This window comes from Nycticebus coucang, chromosome 15 (genome assembly GCF_027406575.1).
Source record: "Nycticebus coucang isolate mNycCou1 chromosome 15, mNycCou1.pri, whole genome shotgun sequence".
NCBI lineage: Eukaryota > Metazoa > Chordata > Mammalia > Primates > Lorisidae > Nycticebus > Nycticebus coucang.
In genome coordinates, this window is record NC_069794.1 from 62,258,166 (window position 1) to 62,275,571 (window position 17,406).

The 17,406-nt window shown below is 33.8% G+C and overlaps 1 protein-coding gene across 1 annotated transcript; it reads right to left on the reverse strand.

The window, feature by feature from the left end:
- Window positions 1-240: 240 nt before the first annotated feature.
- On the reverse strand, window positions 241-17,262 carry CCDC122 (coiled-coil domain containing 122). The gene is made up of 5 exons (XM_053563882.1): window positions 17,217-17,262; window positions 16,585-16,694; window positions 10,545-10,943; window positions 9,625-9,741; window positions 241-953 (listed from the first exon to the last, which is right to left on the reverse strand). Exons 1-5 carry the CDS (start codon window positions 17,260-17,262, stop codon window positions 804-806), a joined length of 822 nt encoding a protein of 273 aa, XP_053419857.1. The 3' UTR covers window positions 241-803.
- Between the last annotated feature and the right edge of the window lie 144 nt (window positions 17,263-17,406).

The window sequence follows — 17,406 nt, forward strand, 5'->3', positions numbered from 1 at the left end:
GTTTCTAACTCAATGGAACCATGAAAGGAGGTACTTTACCTAGAAAAGGACAAGAAATATTTGATTCATTGCCATGGACATAGCATTTACTCTCCAATGAGAAAAAAATACATGTCAGTCTATAATAATTAAAACTCTTCGGAGTTTACCTTACATAATATGACTTTAATTTAATCACAATAGGCAAAAAAAGAATTTATAGACAGAAAAGCAAATGAAAAATTTTATGCATTGCAACACTTTAAAACATGTCATTTAATAACAAAGAAAAATGATTTTTGCTTTCTGAGTAGAATATCTGAAGCATTGAACGTATAAAAACATTATTGTAAATATCAGTATTTATGGGCTACTGTGAAGGCAGTTATAAAAAAAACAAATTACAATAAAAAGTTTGAAACAGACACCATTTTAAAATTATCTTAATTTAAATCATTGAAAATTCAAGTATTTCTTTTCTTCTAAAGTTTTACTTCATAGGGTAGTGAATATGAAGTGAAGCATATTCACTTGTGAATATGAAGTGAATTGTAGTGAAGCAAAGTTATAAACACACTTTCATGAGCATAATACATCTTAACATTCTCAAAATATTCGTAGACTCTTCCATTAGCCACCTGTAAGCCTTCCTTTCTCTATCTAGAGCTATCAAGAGTAGGGTTGGAAGGCACTTTACCAAATGGATGACAGGCCTCTGATATGTGTAGTGGAAGTTTGTTATTAAGAACTCAAAAGAGTTTCTCAACCTTCTGTCCCATAATTTCTGTTGGCATGGTGTATGTTCCACACTACCCTATGACATGTTATTCCTGCATTCCAATACATTTTCTTAGTTCAGCTGCAGTTTTTTCCAGTTGGTGAATGTTCCATTGCCATTGTCTTCTGTTTGACTGAAGCTTGTTCAGTTGACAATGCAAACGCTTAAGAATCGCATCATATCTCTTATGTTGAACCTATTAAAAAAGGAGCATTCATCAGTAGAGCTTGTGAAATACAAATAGTAAACAGCCATAAAGAAAGTTTTGACTATTCTAGAAAGGAAAGCACTTAATTAGAAACTACTCACAGTAAATAACAGTGATAATAAAAATAAACAGTAATCGTATGATAATTATTTATTCAACACTTATTACGTGTTAGATACTGTGCTGAAAGCTTTCTCATATAATTAAATTCTCAAAACACTTTATGATATAGGTATTATTATTCTAATTTTTGTGTAAGAAAACCAAAGATGCAAGAGTTTAAGTAATTTGACCAAGTTTTCATAGATATCAAGTGATGGTGTTTGGCATTTGAACCCAAGTGAAGAGTCCATGATGGAGTACATTCTACATGTCAGAGCAGTTACAGTGTTAAACTAAACTTGGCCTGATGGACTCTGTGCTTTGAGTCCCTATGTAAGGAACTGCAACTTAACCTAGTATTTAAACTAACTGAAAACCTATACTTTTACAATATACTTTTACAACAGATAACTGTATCATCCAATCACAGAAAGCAGCTAAATTTCAAACAATCACAGGCCTCTAATTGATCAGATCCCTTCAAAAAAAGCAATGCTGTCCACAAAGGCTGCCTGCCCATGTTGTAAAGCAGAGGTCTCTGAACCTCTCCTGTTTCTGAGGGCTGCCTGATTCTCAAATCCTTCTTTGTTCAGTTAAGCTTTATTAAATTTGCTTAAAGTTTTTCTTTTAACATCAGTTTTTCATTTCCCATTTCCTGTATCCAGTGGTTCGCTGAAATACAGATCTACATATCTAAAAGATCTAGGAGAGTATGCAGTGCATTTCTCTACCAGTAAGTAAATCACTACTCATGCTGAGCCAGATGATGGGAATGAAGTACCACAGAAGGTATAAGGATCCTGGGGTCAGGCCCTGGGAAAGTAAGTCAAAATTTCTGATGTTTAATGTTTTCTATGCATAGAACACTCCATTGTTTTAGAGCACAGGCCCCATATGCCAGACGGGGCAGGTTCAAACCCAGCCCCAGCCAAAAACTGCAAAAAAAAAAAAACAAAAAAAAAACTTTATTTGAGATTTAATTAACATTCACGACAAGTTTATTGAGATGGATTCACATAAATCCATCTTTTAAAGTGTACAACTCAAGTGTTTTAGCACACTCACAAAATTGTGCAATCATGATCATGAACTATTTTAAAACATTTGCATCATCCACTACCCATTCGCAGTCACTCTATAATCCACCACCCCTTAGCAGTAGAAAACCACTAATCTGTTTTCTCCTTACATACATTTGCCTATTCTGGACATTGCATAGAAATGAAATCATAGTCTTTTGTGACTTGCTTCTTTTACTTAGGATAATGTTTTTTAAGGGTCATCCACAGTGTAGCATGTATCAGAACTTTATTCCTTTTTATTGCAAAATAGTAACAGCCCATTGTGTGATTTACCATGTTTTATTTATCCATTCAATGGACATTTGAATTAATTCCATTTTTTGGCTGTTATGAATAACACTGCCATCAATATGATGTGCAAGTTTTCATGTGGGTATATGTTTTCACTTATCATTGGCATATACCTAGGAATGGAATTACTGGGTCATATAGTACGTCTGTATATAACTGTTTAGGAATTGCCAGCCAGTTTCCAAAATGACTGCACTATTTTACAAGAAATGTATGAGGGTTCCAGTTTCTTCACAGCTTTGAAAATACTCATTGTGGGGGGGGGGGGTTATGGCCATCCTTGTAGATGTAAAATGGTATCTCAATATAGTAATATGCCTACATTTAAATGAACTAATAAAATGATAGAATAATAAGGCTGAAAAAGTTACCTATTCATGTATAGTATATGTAATATTACATTTTATAAATATACCACAATTTGTTCATCCATTCTCCCTTTCAGGTACATTTGGGATGTTTCGCTTTTGAGGCTATTAAGGATAAAGTTGCTATGAGAATTCATAAGTTTTTAAAGCATAAAAAAATACATGTTCAATTTTCTTGAGCAAATGCCTATGAGTGAGAGGAATTGTTGAGACATAGGGTATGTATATGCTAACTTTTTGTTTTTTTTTTGAGCCACAGGCACCGAGCCTATGCTAACTTTTTAAGAAACTGCCAAACCAGTTTCCAAAACAGTTGCACCATTTTGTAATTTCCCCAGCAATGCAAGATCTTTCTAGTTGTTCAACGTTCATTGTTATCATTCAAGGAAGCTTTAACCCTTCTAAGATTAAAGGGTGTAGATAGCATCTCATTGTGGTTTTAGTCTGCATTTCTTTGGTGTTAAGAGTGTTGAGCACTTTTCATGTGCTTATCAGTCATCTTGTATCTTCTTTTGTAAAATTTTTGTTCAAATCTTGTGCCCATTTTAAAAATGGCTCTATGTCTTTTATATTTTTGAGTGGTAACAGTAATTCTTTATATATAAGTCCTAGGTGAAAGTTGTGTATGTGTATGTTGCAAATATTTTTACTCCTACGGTGATCTTTGCTTTTTTGTTTTTTGTTGTTTTTGAGAAAAAGTCTCACTCTGTTGTCCAGGCTAGAGTGCAATGGCACAATCATAGCTCACTGCAACTTCAAACTCCTGAACTCCAGTGATCCTCTTAGCTCAGCCTCCTGGGTAGCTGGGACTACAGAAGCACACCAGCATGCCTGGCTATTTTTTTTTTTTTTTGTACAGATGGGATCTTGCTGTCACACAAGACTGGCCTCAAGCAATCTTCCTGCCCCAGGCTCCCAAAGTTAGAACGCTTGCTTTTTCATTTTCTTAGAGGTCTCTTTGGAAGAAAAGAAGTTTGTTTCAAAGTTTTAAGTCTAATATATCAAAATTCTTCCCCTATAGTTAATGTATTTTGTATCCTAAGAAATCTTTCTTAATCCAACATAATAAAGATACTCTCTTACAGCTTCTTCTACAAGCTTTATAGTTTTGGCTTTTACATTTAGATCTATGCTCCATTTCAAATGAAATTTTGTGTATGTTGTGAGGTAGACATAGAGATTAATTTTTTCCTTATAGATATACAATTATTTCAGCAGAAGTTATTGATAAGACTTTCCCTTCTTCATTGAATTTCCTTGACAACTTTGTCAAATTGACAAAATATGATTAATTTCTGAACTCTATTTCATTGGTCCATTTATTCTTTTATCAATACTATACTTTCTTGATAGCCACAGCTAATAAATCTTAATATCAGGTAGGATAAGTCCTACAACTTTATTTTTCTTTCCCAAGATTGTTTTGGCTTTACTAGATCGTCTGCATTTTCATCATATAAATTTTAGAATCATCTTGCGAATTTCTAAAAAAAAAATACTCAACAGTGTTTTTATGGAACCGTGTTGAACCATAAATCATTTTGGGAGAAAGTTGAAATTTTAAAATTATGTTTTATAAACTATAAACATAGTATATCTCTCCATTTATTTAGCAGTCTTTAATTTCTCTGCAATATTTTTAATGTAGAAGTTGTATACATTTATTCATAAAATTAATTAGCAAGTATTTTATGTTCTTCGGGGTTAATGAAAAAAGTTTTATTTTATTCATTTCACTTTTTGGTTGTTTATTACTACTACATAGAAACTACTTAAAAATATAATTGACTTTTATATTTTGACTTTTTATACTATGAACTTAGTAAATTCACTTACTAGTTCTAATTAGTCTTTGTGTAAACTCTTCAGGCTGCTTCTACATAAACAATTAAGCTATCTATGAATGACAATTTTACTTCGTTCTTTCCAATCTTTATGCCTTATATATTTTTTTCTTTTCTTATAACAATGCTATATGCCACAGCACTCTACTGAGGGCAACATAGTGAAACTCTGTCTCAAAAAAAAAAAAAAAAAGAATAAGAAGAATGCTGTATGTAGGAGGCGAAATCAGATATCTTTGTCTGGTTCTCCATCTTAGGGGAGAAAGCATACAACATTTCACCAGTAAATATGATGTTGTTAGCTGTAAGTTTTTTACAGATGCCCTTTATCAAGTTGAAAAAAATTCCTTTATTCTTAATTTGTTGAGATTTGTTACTCAACAAATTTGCTGAAGGTGCTCAATTTTGTCCAATCCTGCTTCTAAAACTATCAAGGGTATATCTTTTTTACTTCTGTCGTTTGCTCCTATAATGAGTTATAGGTTGGATTTTTAAAAGTTTAACAAACTTTGCATTTCAAATATTTTTATTATTCCTGGGATAATACTTGCTTGGTTTGAATGTGTCAGACTTTTTGTATATTACTAAATTCAATTTGCAAATATTTTGTTAAGGACTTCTACATCTATGTTCATGAGAGGCAATTGGTCTCTAATTTCTTTTCTGATAAATGTATCTTTTTTTATATCAGGGTTATGTGGCCTTTTGAAAGGAAAAGAGTTCCCTTTTCTGTATACTGAAGATTTATATAGGTTGGGTATTATTTCTTCCTTAAACGTATCAGAATTCACAAGTGAAAATGTGTTGGTCCGGAATTTTTCTTATGGGGAAGCTTTTAATTGTAATAAATTCAATTTAACTTATTCTCATCTCATATCATTCATAAGCTTAATTTAAAATGGATCATAGGCCTAAACATGCAATTTCTTCCTGTATTAAGGTATATGTCTTTTTCAAGCAATCTGTTTGTTTCCTCTATGGTATCAAATTTGTTGACATAAAGTTGTTCATAATAGGCCTTTATCATACTTCTTAATCTATACCACCTGAGGTAATGTTCCCACTCTCTCTCTCTTTTCTTGATCACTATTGCTATGAATCTGTCAGCTTTATTAGTCTTTTCAACTTTTGGATTTGTTGTTATTTTCCCATTTGTTTTTCTGATTTCTATTTCATTGATTTCTTCTCTGTATGATTTAATTTTTTCCATTTACTTTTGGCTGAATTTATCTTATTTTATAATCCTTTCTGGGGGAAGGTTAGATGCTTGTTTTCAAATATTTTACTGTTTGCTAATATAGGCATTGAAACCTATATTCAGTGAATTTTCCTCTGAACACTGCTTTAGCTATACCTCATAATTTTCCATATGTTCTGTTTTCATTATCATTCAATTTCAAATACTTTCTTATTTTGCATGTGATTTCTTCTTTGACACACAGGTTTTTAGAATTATAATGCTCAATTTCCAAATGTTAATATATTTTCTAGCTATTTCATGGTTGTTGATTTCTAATTTAATTCTATTATGATAAAAGAATTTCAATTTCCTTGAAATTTATCATCTACTATGTTGTCTATCTTGTTGAATATTCCTTGTGCACTTGAAAATAAAGTACAATCCATAGTTAGTTGGAGTTGGTAGAAAAGTTATTCACATCTTCTACATGTTCACTCATTTTTTTGTATTATTCTAGCAAGTACTTGAAAAAAAGTTAAGATCTCTGATATAATTGTAGATTTATCTCTTCTTTTTTTTTTTCTTTTTGTAGAGACAGAGTCTCACTATACCGCCCTTGGGTAGAGTGCGTGGCGTCACACGGCTCACAGCAACCTCTAACTCTTGAGCTTATGCGATTTTCTTGCCTCAGTCTCCAGAGCAGCTGGGACTACAGGCACCCGCCACAATGCCCGGCTATTTTTTTGTTGCAGTTTGGCCCGGACTGGGTTTGAACCCGCCACCCTCGGCATATGGGGCCGGCGCCCTACTCACTGAGCCACAGGCGCCACCCAGATTTATCTCTTCTTTTTAGTTCTGTTAGTTTTTGCTAAGGCATTTTGAAGCTTTATTATTAGGTAAATATACATACAGAATTGTTATTCCTTCATGGTGAACTGACTTTCCTCTTTAAATTGCTTAGTACTCTACATCTTAAAACCAATTTGATATTAACATAGCCACACCAGGTTTTTTAAGATTTGTGTCCTCATAGTTTATCCCATCTTTGTACTTTCAACATATTTGTGCCTTTAAATTAAAAGTGCATCTCTTGTGAAGAGGTTAATAGGCACCCTGATTTTTTTTTAAATGTTTATTTTTTTAATTCCTTTTTTTTTTGGTTGTTGTTGAGTCAGAGTCCCACCCTCTGCCCTGAGCAGAATTCAATGGTGTCACAACTCTTTGCAACCTTAGACTCCAGCTGTGGGCCTCTCAGAGTGCTAGGATTACAGGCACTTGCTGCATGCCTGGCTAGGTTTTTTTAGTTGTTTTAGTTTTTCATGAGTTGGGGATCTCATTCTCACTCAGACAAGTCTCGAACTCCTGAGCTCAAACAATTCTCCCTCTTCAGCATTCCACAGTTCTGGGATTATGAGGTATGAGCCACTGCACCCGGATTTTTCTGGTAATTTCTCTATTTTCATTGGAATGTTTAGTTCATTTACATTTTATATAACTATTGATATTTTGTGGTTTCAGTCTATCATATTGGTCTTTTATTAGTCCCTTTTGTCTTTTTCCTTTCTTTCTCCTTTTATGTCTTCTTTTGTATTATTTTTATTTTTCCATTGGATTTCTTCATCTTTCTTTTTTTAAAATTTATTATTAAATCATAGCTGTGTACATTAATGCAATCATGGGGCACCATACACTTGTTTTATATACAAGTTGACATATTTTCATCACACTACTTAACATAGCCTTCCTGGCATTTTCTTAGTTATTATGTTGAGACATTTACATTCTACATTTATTAAGTTTCACATGTATCCTTGTAAGATGCACCGTAGGTGTGGTCCCACCAATCACCCTCCCTCCGCCCATCCTCCTCCCTCCCCACCCCTCCCTCCCCCCTTCCCCATATTCTTAGGTTATAATTGGGTTATAGGTTTCCTATGAAAGCTATAAATTAGTTTCATAGCAGGGCTGAGTACATTGGATACTTTTTCTTCCATTCTTGAGATACTTTACTAAGAAGAATATATTCTAGCTCCATCCATGTAAACATGAAAGAGGTAAAGTCTCCATCTTTCTTTAAGGCTGCATAATATTCCATAGCGTATATATACCACAATTTATTAATCCTTTTGTGGATCGATGAGCACTTGGGCTTTTTCCATGACTTAGCAATTATGAATTGGGCTGCAACAAATATTCTAGTACAAATATCTTTGTTATAATGTGATTTTTGGTCTTCTGGGTATAAACCTAGTAGAGGAATTGTAGGATTGAATGGCAGGTCTATTTTTAGATCTCTAAGTATTCTCCAAACATCTTTCCAAAAGTAGCGTATTATTTTGCATTCCCACCAGCAGTGTAGAAGTGTTCCCTTTTCTCCACATCCACGCCAACATCTCTGGTGATATGGGCTAATCTTACTGGAGTTAGATGATATCTCAAAGTAGTTTTGATTTGCATTTCTCTGATGATTAAGGATGATGAACATTTTTTCATATGTCTGTAGGTTGCACGCCTGTCTTCTTCAGAGAAGTTTCTCTTCAAGACCCTTGCCCAGCCTGAGATGGGATCACTTGTTCTTTTCTTGCTAATGCGTTTGAGTTCTCTGTGGATTCTGGTGATTATACCTTTGTTGGAGACATAACCTGCAAATATCTTCTCCCATTCTGAGGGCTGTCTGCTTGCTTTACTTACTGTGTTCTTGGCTGTGCAGAAGCTTTTTAGTTTGATCGGGTCCCAGTAGTGTATTTTTGATGCTGCTTCAATTGCCCCGGGGGGTCTTCCTAATAAAATATTCGCCCAGGCAGATTTCTTCAAGAGTTTTCCCTGCACTTTCTTCTTTCTAATTATACTATATACCTATGTTTTTTCTTTCTTTAAAAAAGCTGTTTAGGGAATTTCAGTAAGTACCCTTAACTTCTCACAATCTAGCTTCAATTAATACATATATCATACCAGTTCATGAAAATGTTGGAACTTTATAATAAAAAGCTATTATTGAGATATATCTTATTGTATGTATATTATAAAACTCAAAATACTTTGTTTGATTGTTTTTTGAGAGAGTCACTTTGTAGCCCTTAGTAGAGTGCCTTGGTGTCATAGCTCACAGCAACCTCAAACTCTTGGGCTCAAGTGATTCTCCTGCCTCAGCCTCCCGAGTAGATAGGACTACAGGCACCTGCCACAATGCCCAGCTATTTTTAGAGATGGGGTCTCACTCTAGCTCTGGTTGGTCTCCAACTCATAAGCTCAGGCAATTCACCCACTTTGGCCTCCCAGAGTGCTAGGATTATAGTTGTGAGCCACTGTGACAAGCTATTGTTTTTATTTTAAAGTATTAATTGAATTTTAAATAATTCATAAAAAGAAAAATATTTATTTACCCATATTTTTCATGTTTTAATCTTTCTCAACACCATTTTCTTTAAGCTTTAACATTTATTTTTCTTTAACATTTCTTGTTTTATGAGTCCAGTGGAAACAAAATCCATCTGCTTTTATTTATATTAAAATCCTTATATCACTTTTATTTTGTTATTTATTCATTTATTTTGAGACAGAGTCACACTTTGGTGCCCAGGCTAGAGTTCCATGGTGTCAGCCTAGTTCACAGCAACCTAGCACTCTTAGGTTCAAGAGATCCTCCTGCTCTAGCTTCCCAAAGGACTACAGGTGCCCATCACAACATTTGGCTCTTCATCTGTTTTGAGTTGAGAGTAAACTATGAAAATATTATTATAAATTTTTAAAATGGTCCCATAAAACACTGAAATATATATAATTAAGAGTTACCTCTATTTCTTTTCTGAGTTTTTCATGTGTCTTTTTTTCTTCCTCAAGAAAACAAGTTTTTTCATTGATAATTTCTTTTATAGCTATAATTTTATCCTTTAACTTTGTAATGTCTTCCTGTATATTTATAAAATTTAAAATATACAAATAAAAAAGACATAGTCAATATAAGTCCAAGATTTTTAGTCTTTCTATAATTTAAGAAAACTAGACAAATCAAAATTTAACTTTGATAAATAGGATTAGAATATGACTTCTATATGTGTGCAAAATAAAGAGCTATTATTCAAACAAAATACCTTAGAATCGAAAACATATAACTAAACTATTGAAAACATATAAACATATAACTAAAAACTAAATGAAAATAAGGTATAAAGGAAAATGACAGTCGTGGTATCAATTGTCCAACAATAGTGTAAAGGATATTTTTTAATTCTCTAGCAAGAAATGATCTATATTTTAAGTCTGTGTCTTCTAATGTCTTGAAAAAAACAGTAAGAGAAATAAAAATATGCTTAAGGTGCAATTATTAATTCATATTGTTTTCATTAGCAGCATTAAGCATACTAAATTGATGTGAATTGGTCTAGATGCATAGCTGGATTTGGATCCGAGGCTTCAACACTTGGGAATTATACTTTCTGCAACCAATTGATTAACTGTTCACTGTGATTTTGTTTGGCCATATATTGTCATAAATCCACAAAGGATTTGTGGGTGTTCATTAATGCATTTGCACACTTGATATAGTTGTTATAGAACACATGTTCTATAACAGCTTACCTAAGTTTTAATACTTGTTAGTTTCTGAATGTAGAATAGTATTTTTTATTAACTTAATGATTAACTTATCATTTAGTATATGAACTTTCAAAAAATGAATAATAGAAAAAGTTTTGCTCAGTAATAATGCAAACCTGTACTTGTGTTATTCGGTTTCCTCCTGGATTTTGGAGATCTTGCATGAGTTCTTCTTTCATTGTTTTTAGTTTTTTAACGAGATCTTGTTTTTCATGGAGTTCAGTCATAAATGGCCATTTGCTTTCTACCTCCTTCATACTATCTTTATGTGCTTTTATTTTTACATAATATGCATTATATTTTATCATGTGTCCCTCAAAATCCTCTTGGGCCATTTCTATGTCAAATTTAAGCTTTACATTTTCTGAATGTAAGGATTTGATTTGCGTTTCCAGCATATTGCACTGAAGTTTGATATTCTCTATGGTAGCATCTTGCTGATCAATCTGTCTTTCTGTTTCTTTGGTTTCTGCAGAGACAACTACTATTTGTTTTTCAAGCTCATGGAGTTCATTCTGTAATACAGTTTAACATTATCATTATTAATTCATGATATTAAACATAAAAGGAAAGTCATTATTTTGATCCATAATGCGTGTAGAAAAATCACTTAACATAAAAATATATATTTATCCATTAAAAACTGATTTATTACAGAAGAAAACACACTAAAGTAACACAATTATTTTATAATCTCAGAAAAATCTCAGTTATATTTTTCTTATTTTTTAATGTTCATATAATCCTGAAAATTAAAATCATATCATTTTATCTTAGTATTGTTTATATATATGATAATCATTTTAATATTTATGGACATCAGAAGTACAAACTCAAGACAATATGATAAAAATAATGGAGCCCTGAGTTAAGAATAAAAAAATCCAGGTTCTCATGCCTTTACTGCTACTTACTAGCTTGTATGATTGTGCATAACAAACTTAACTACTCCACCCAAACTTCAGTTTCTTCATTTGTAAAATGAATATAAAGATAACTGGTTTGCCTCTCTGGGGCATTTGGCATTGCTAACCAATGCCTCCTTGTTAAAACCTTGTTTCCATACCACCCTACTCTGTTCTGGTTCTCCTTAGATATCTCCAAACATTCCTTCTTAATCTCAGGTGTTCTTTTGAATACAAGTTTGCCTCAGAGTTCAATCATCACAATTTCCTCTTTTCATTGTATTTATACACCTTGAGTAATTTCATTTACATTCACAGCTTGAACTCTGCTGATGATTCACTGAATGTAAGTGGCTGTGAGTTCTACACCCAGCTAGAACCACGACACCTCAGTGGCATAGAACAACAATAAGTATTTATTGCTGACATGACTGGAAACAGGTGGGGCTGGCTAGGTGGTTCTGCTGCTCAAGTGCTGGGGGGGTTAGCTGGTTGTAAGATGATATAGGTTGGCTTTTACTGGGCTGACAAGGGTTTCTTGGCTTTGCTTTATGCATACCTCTTCTTCCAGTGGGCCACCCCAGTCATGTCCTTCTCATGCTAATAAGCAGAAGCAGAAGAGTGGAAGTTCCATTATGTAAAAGCTTTTTAAAGCTTTTACTTGAATCACATCTGCTAATATCCAAGTTAGTCACATGATCAAACTCAGCATCAAGGGGAAGTGTGGCCACCATTATGGGAGAGCACTGAGCATTCTAATGATATGGAAAATGGTGTGGATATACAGAGGGATGAAAAATAGAGACCAAAAATTTTAATTACCACATTCCTATATTCCTAAGCCATTACTTCTTCCCTTCTCTTTATATCTATATTTAACTGTTCCTCAAATTCTATAGATCCTCCAACCGAAATAACTCTGCAGGTCATCTGCCATCCTCTTTTTTTCCTAGTATGGCCATTGTCTTTAAATAAGTAATTTATAATGTTGGGAGAAAGGCACTGTTTTAGAAAGGCAAAACCCTCTATCCTTTTCCTTGCAGAGACAAGAGAGGTGAGTTCACTGAAAAAGATAACTTGCTGATGAACCCCAGTTTTTATCTTCAGCTCTGATATTTCAAATACCCATTTGACATTTCAATTTGGATATCTAAAAGACATCTCAAATCATTATTTAGGAAAAAACATACACCAAACATATTCCTCTCTAGTCTTTCCGGTTTTAATAAAATTTGGGTATCTGCTTTCTGTCTGGATATCCAAAGGTCTAGAAGTTATTCTTGATTCCTCCCTTGCCCTTAACCCCCACCACCTATTTCCCAGCAAATCTGAGGGCTAGGCCTCTAGAAAAAAACTCCCAATTCACTTCTGTCCAATTTTTGTAGCATAATTTAACTTCTTTGTCTCCCTGTTTTCATCCAGTCCCCCAACTAGGCTTCTCATATCAAGCAGAAGAATCTTTTCAAAACATAAATCATACCATGTTATTTCCCTGCTGAAGATCCTCCAATGTTTTTTTCCATTGTATTACTTTACCCAGACCCCAAGCTCCCAAAGTGGCTACAGGAACCTTGTCTGTCTTCTATACCACCATCTTCCCAGTGCTTAAAACAGGAACTGGCACAAAGTAGCTGCTCAATAAATACTTATTAAAAGAGCGAATGAGTGATGTACAGGAATGGTCAGGAAAGGGACACATACCCTGCCAGATACAGCAGGCTATCAATTCTACTGATGACATTTCCACCAATTTGGTCATGGCCTCTTGTCTTTCCTGGACAAATGAAATTAACTGTCAACCTTTCTTATTGGCTTTAGTACCTTTCTCCTTTAATCCATTTCTACCCTTACACTAGAATTATGTTATTTTCTCCTCCTCCCCCCACAACTCCTCCTCCTTTCTCTTCCTCTTCTCCTTTTCTCTCTCCCTCTTCTCCTTTTCTCTCTCCCTTCTTCTTTCTCTCCTTTTATTGTTTACAGCTTTATTGAGGAAAAATTGATGTAAACTTCACATATTTAAACTTTTCAATTTGATAAATTTGGGCACTTAGATGCTCATGAAATTATTACCAAAATTAAGGCAATAAACATGTCCATTGTCCAAAAAGCTTCCTCCTAATGCTTTGTACTCCCCTGCCTACCCTCTAAATTCCTAGGCAACCACTGCTCTGCTTTCTATCACTAATTTTCAATAATTTTATATAAATAGTATCATTTAAGATAGTGTTAAGTTTCTCTTCTTTCAGTCAGCATAATTATTTTGAGATTCATCCATGTTGATGTATATATCAATAGTTCTTCACTTTTAATTGCTGAGTAATATTCCTTATATGGGTATATCATACTTTTTTCTCTAGATTCATCTAACTGATGGGCATTTAGGTTATTTCTAGTTTTGCAGTGGACCTATATGTTTATTTCTCTTGAATAAATATTTAGCAGTTAAATGGCTTGGTTATATGATAGGGACAGGTTTAACTTTTTAAGAAATAAGAAATAGTTTTCCTAATTGGTTGTTGTCATTTTACATTCCATTTAACTAGGAGTTCTAGTTAGAGGGATCTACTATATCAATCTGGTATATATGATCAATCTGTTTAGATTTAGCCATTCTAATGGGTTGTGCATATATAATACAAATTTAAGTACATTGCCAGATGTGTTTTCAAACATTTTCTCCCAGTCTGTGACAACCCAAATGCCTAAAAGGTCTTAAAAAGATATCTCACTTTTGTTTTCCTAACAGTATATTTTGAGGTGCAAATTAAAAAAATTTTTTCATGGGTGGTGCCTGTGGTTCAAGGAGTGGGGTGCCAGCTCCACATACTAGAGGTGCTGGGTTCAAACCTGGCCCCCAATTTTTTTTTTCAGTGAAATTCAACCAATTTTTGTGTCCTATTAGATAAATTATTGCTAAACCTAATTGCACTAAGTCTTGTATGTTTTCTCCTAAATATTCTGTAATTTTAATTCTTACATTGAGGCCTGTGGTTCATTTTGAGTTAATTTCTGTATATGGCATGAAGTGAAATTTGAGAGATTTCTTTCTTTCTCCTCCCTCCCTCCCTTCCTTCCTTCCTTCCTTTCTCTTTGCATGAAGATATCTCATTTTTCCTCCACTATCTGGTGAAAAGGTTATCTTTCTCCAATGGATTGCCTTGGTACTTCTTCAAAATCAGTGGATATGTGTTGGAATATTTCTGGACACTTTATTTAATGCCATGGATCTATATGTCTAGCCTGACATTATATCACATTATCTTGATTACTACTCTGTATAATAAATATTAAATCAGGTAGTGTGGTATCATACAAAGATATTTTTATCTTTGTTCCTGGTTCTTAGTACAGAGCTCCTAAAACTCTTGTATTTTAGTCCATTTTGTGTTGCTATAAAGGAATACTTAAGTCTGTATAGTCTGTTTAAATAAAAAAGATTTGGCTCACAATTCTGATGGTCAGGAAGTTTAAGATAGGGCATCTGCATCTGGTGAAAGCCTCAGGTGGAATCCACTCATGGCAGAAGGTGAGGAGAAACCAATGTGCAGCAAGTACATGGCAAGAGAGGAATCAGGCTGGGGGAGAGCTGCCAGGTTTTTTTTAACAACCAGCTCTCAAGGGAATTAAAAGAGTGAGAACTGACTCCCAAAGGAGGGCATTAATCTATTCATAAGTAATCTGCCCTCATGACCCAAACACCTTTCTTTAGGCCCCACTTCCACAGGTGATCAAATTTCAACATAAGATTTGGAGAGGACAAACATCCACCACAGCACCTTGGAACTTCCCAAGTGATGAGTGATAGGAGCATCTTTTGTTTTAATGAGTTAACTCTTGGTGAAATCCTAGATAGCTTCAGGATGAGGGCTGGTTGTCCGAAAGACCAATCATTGATTAGAAGCCTGGAACTTTTAGTCCTGTTTTCCCAGCCTCCTAAAATGAGAGAGAGACTGGAGATTGAATTAATAATGAATCATCCCAAAGTTATAAAAGCTCCATTAAAAAACCTTAAATTGTTGGGTGCAGAGAGCTCTGAGCTTGTGAACGCACTGAGGGCTGGGCGGGTGGTGTGCCAAGAGAGGGTATGGAAGTTCTATGCATGCCCCCATACTTTCTCTATGCATTGCTTCTATTTGACTGTTACTGAGTTGTATGCTTCATAATAAATCAATAATAGTAAGTAAAGTGCTTTCCTGAATTCTGTGGCTCATTCTAAAAAATTTTCAAATTGATCAGAAGTATGGGTGGCCTGGGATTTGTAATTAGCATATGAAGTGGGAGCAATCTTGTGGAACTGAGCTATTTAACTTGTGGAATCTGATGCTAATTCCGGGTGGACAGTAGTCTCTCCTTATACAGGAGGGGTATTTTCCAAGACCCACTTTGCATGCCTAGAAAAACAGACAGTACAGAACCCTACACAGTCTGTTTTTTCCTAAACATATAAACCTATGACACTTATAGCCAATTTCAAGAACAGGCACTACACTGTCCACCTAGACCCCACTAAGGATATCTTACATTATTTACAAATTAACTCATTTAATCCTCATGAAAACCTTATAGGCAGTACCTACTATTATCTCCATTTTATAACTTAGAAAACAGGGGCACAGAAAAATTCAATCATGGAGCTAGAAGGAGGCAAATTTGGCCTTTCAAACTAGACAGTTCACTTCTCTGATATATTTAATAACAACCTACAAGTCACAAGTAAAGATATGGTTTTCATTTTCATTTGTTTAGTCATATTTACAGGGTATAGTTATATCTAATTATGCTGCTTGCAAAGACCATGCATGGCTCCCAAATATCCTGAAGTGGGATTATGAATATATTATGAAAGAGAAGGAACATAGAGGGAAGCTACTTGAAATGTTCAATTGCTATGAATAAATCACAAGTCACAGCTTTAGAAACACTGTCTTAAAAATTAACCTTCCTTCAATTCAGCATTTTAGGAAAAACTATCAAATAAGTGAATGTAAAATAATTATTTGTCATATGTGAGGTTATATATGGTTATACACAGTTGAAATGACATAGTTGAATCTTTATATATTGGGAGTGTAAACAGTTCCATAAAACTGAAATATTCATATGAACTTTACTTAAGGAGAACAAAATAATTGAGACAGAATAAATTTAATATTGACTCCCAATATTAAATATTCTTAATAACTTCCTTGTCACTAATTTAACATACTTTTGAAGGAAGTAAAAACATTTTAAAAACTATAAAATAGGCTACCTGCAAATGGAACAGGACCTTTTTGTTTTTCTCTATTTCTGAAGCTTGTGATTGTTGTTGCCTTGCAACTTGTTCTACAACATCTGTTAATGAAGATGTGCCTTCGTTACCTATAACTAGACAAAAGAATAAAGTACATAATAAAAATTAAAATGCAGGCATTTTAGGACAGTTATGTTTCATTACTCAAAATCATAAAATATTTGATGCTTTTTTCTCATAAATTAAACTGAATTTAGGATTTGTAATTTTCCCTGACTATATACTAAACCAAAATCAAAAGCAGTAATAATAGGCAATTCCGTGTTGCTTACTGCAATGTTATACCTGTTCCTTTATGGAACAGTATAAATATTTTGATTGTTCTAATTTTTTCCCAGACCACTTGCACATATACTATAATTATAGTGCTACCATAACAACTCTAGAGCAATTACAGCTGATGAATTTTCATTATAGGCCTGTATTTTTAGGTTGTTATACCTTTTCTAAACACTGTATATGTTTCTTCCTGGTTTAACTGCTTCCCTCTTTTATAATTTGCTATCAATTTTAACATAATTAACTTATCATGATACTATTTTGTTGTTGCTGATTTTGTAGTTATTTCTTTCTTGAGATTGCTTTATTACCTTCTTTGGAAAGTCCTTGACTCCTCCTTTCTTTGTTGTCTGACATTCTCCACACCTATAATCTCCTCTTTGCTCCTTTTTCGTTTACCTTCTTTACTCCGATACAATAATCTATATTGATAATCTTTCACTTTTGTTTTTTCCTGTCATATACTGATGATCCTGAAAGTTAAATTGTTAAACATGTCAC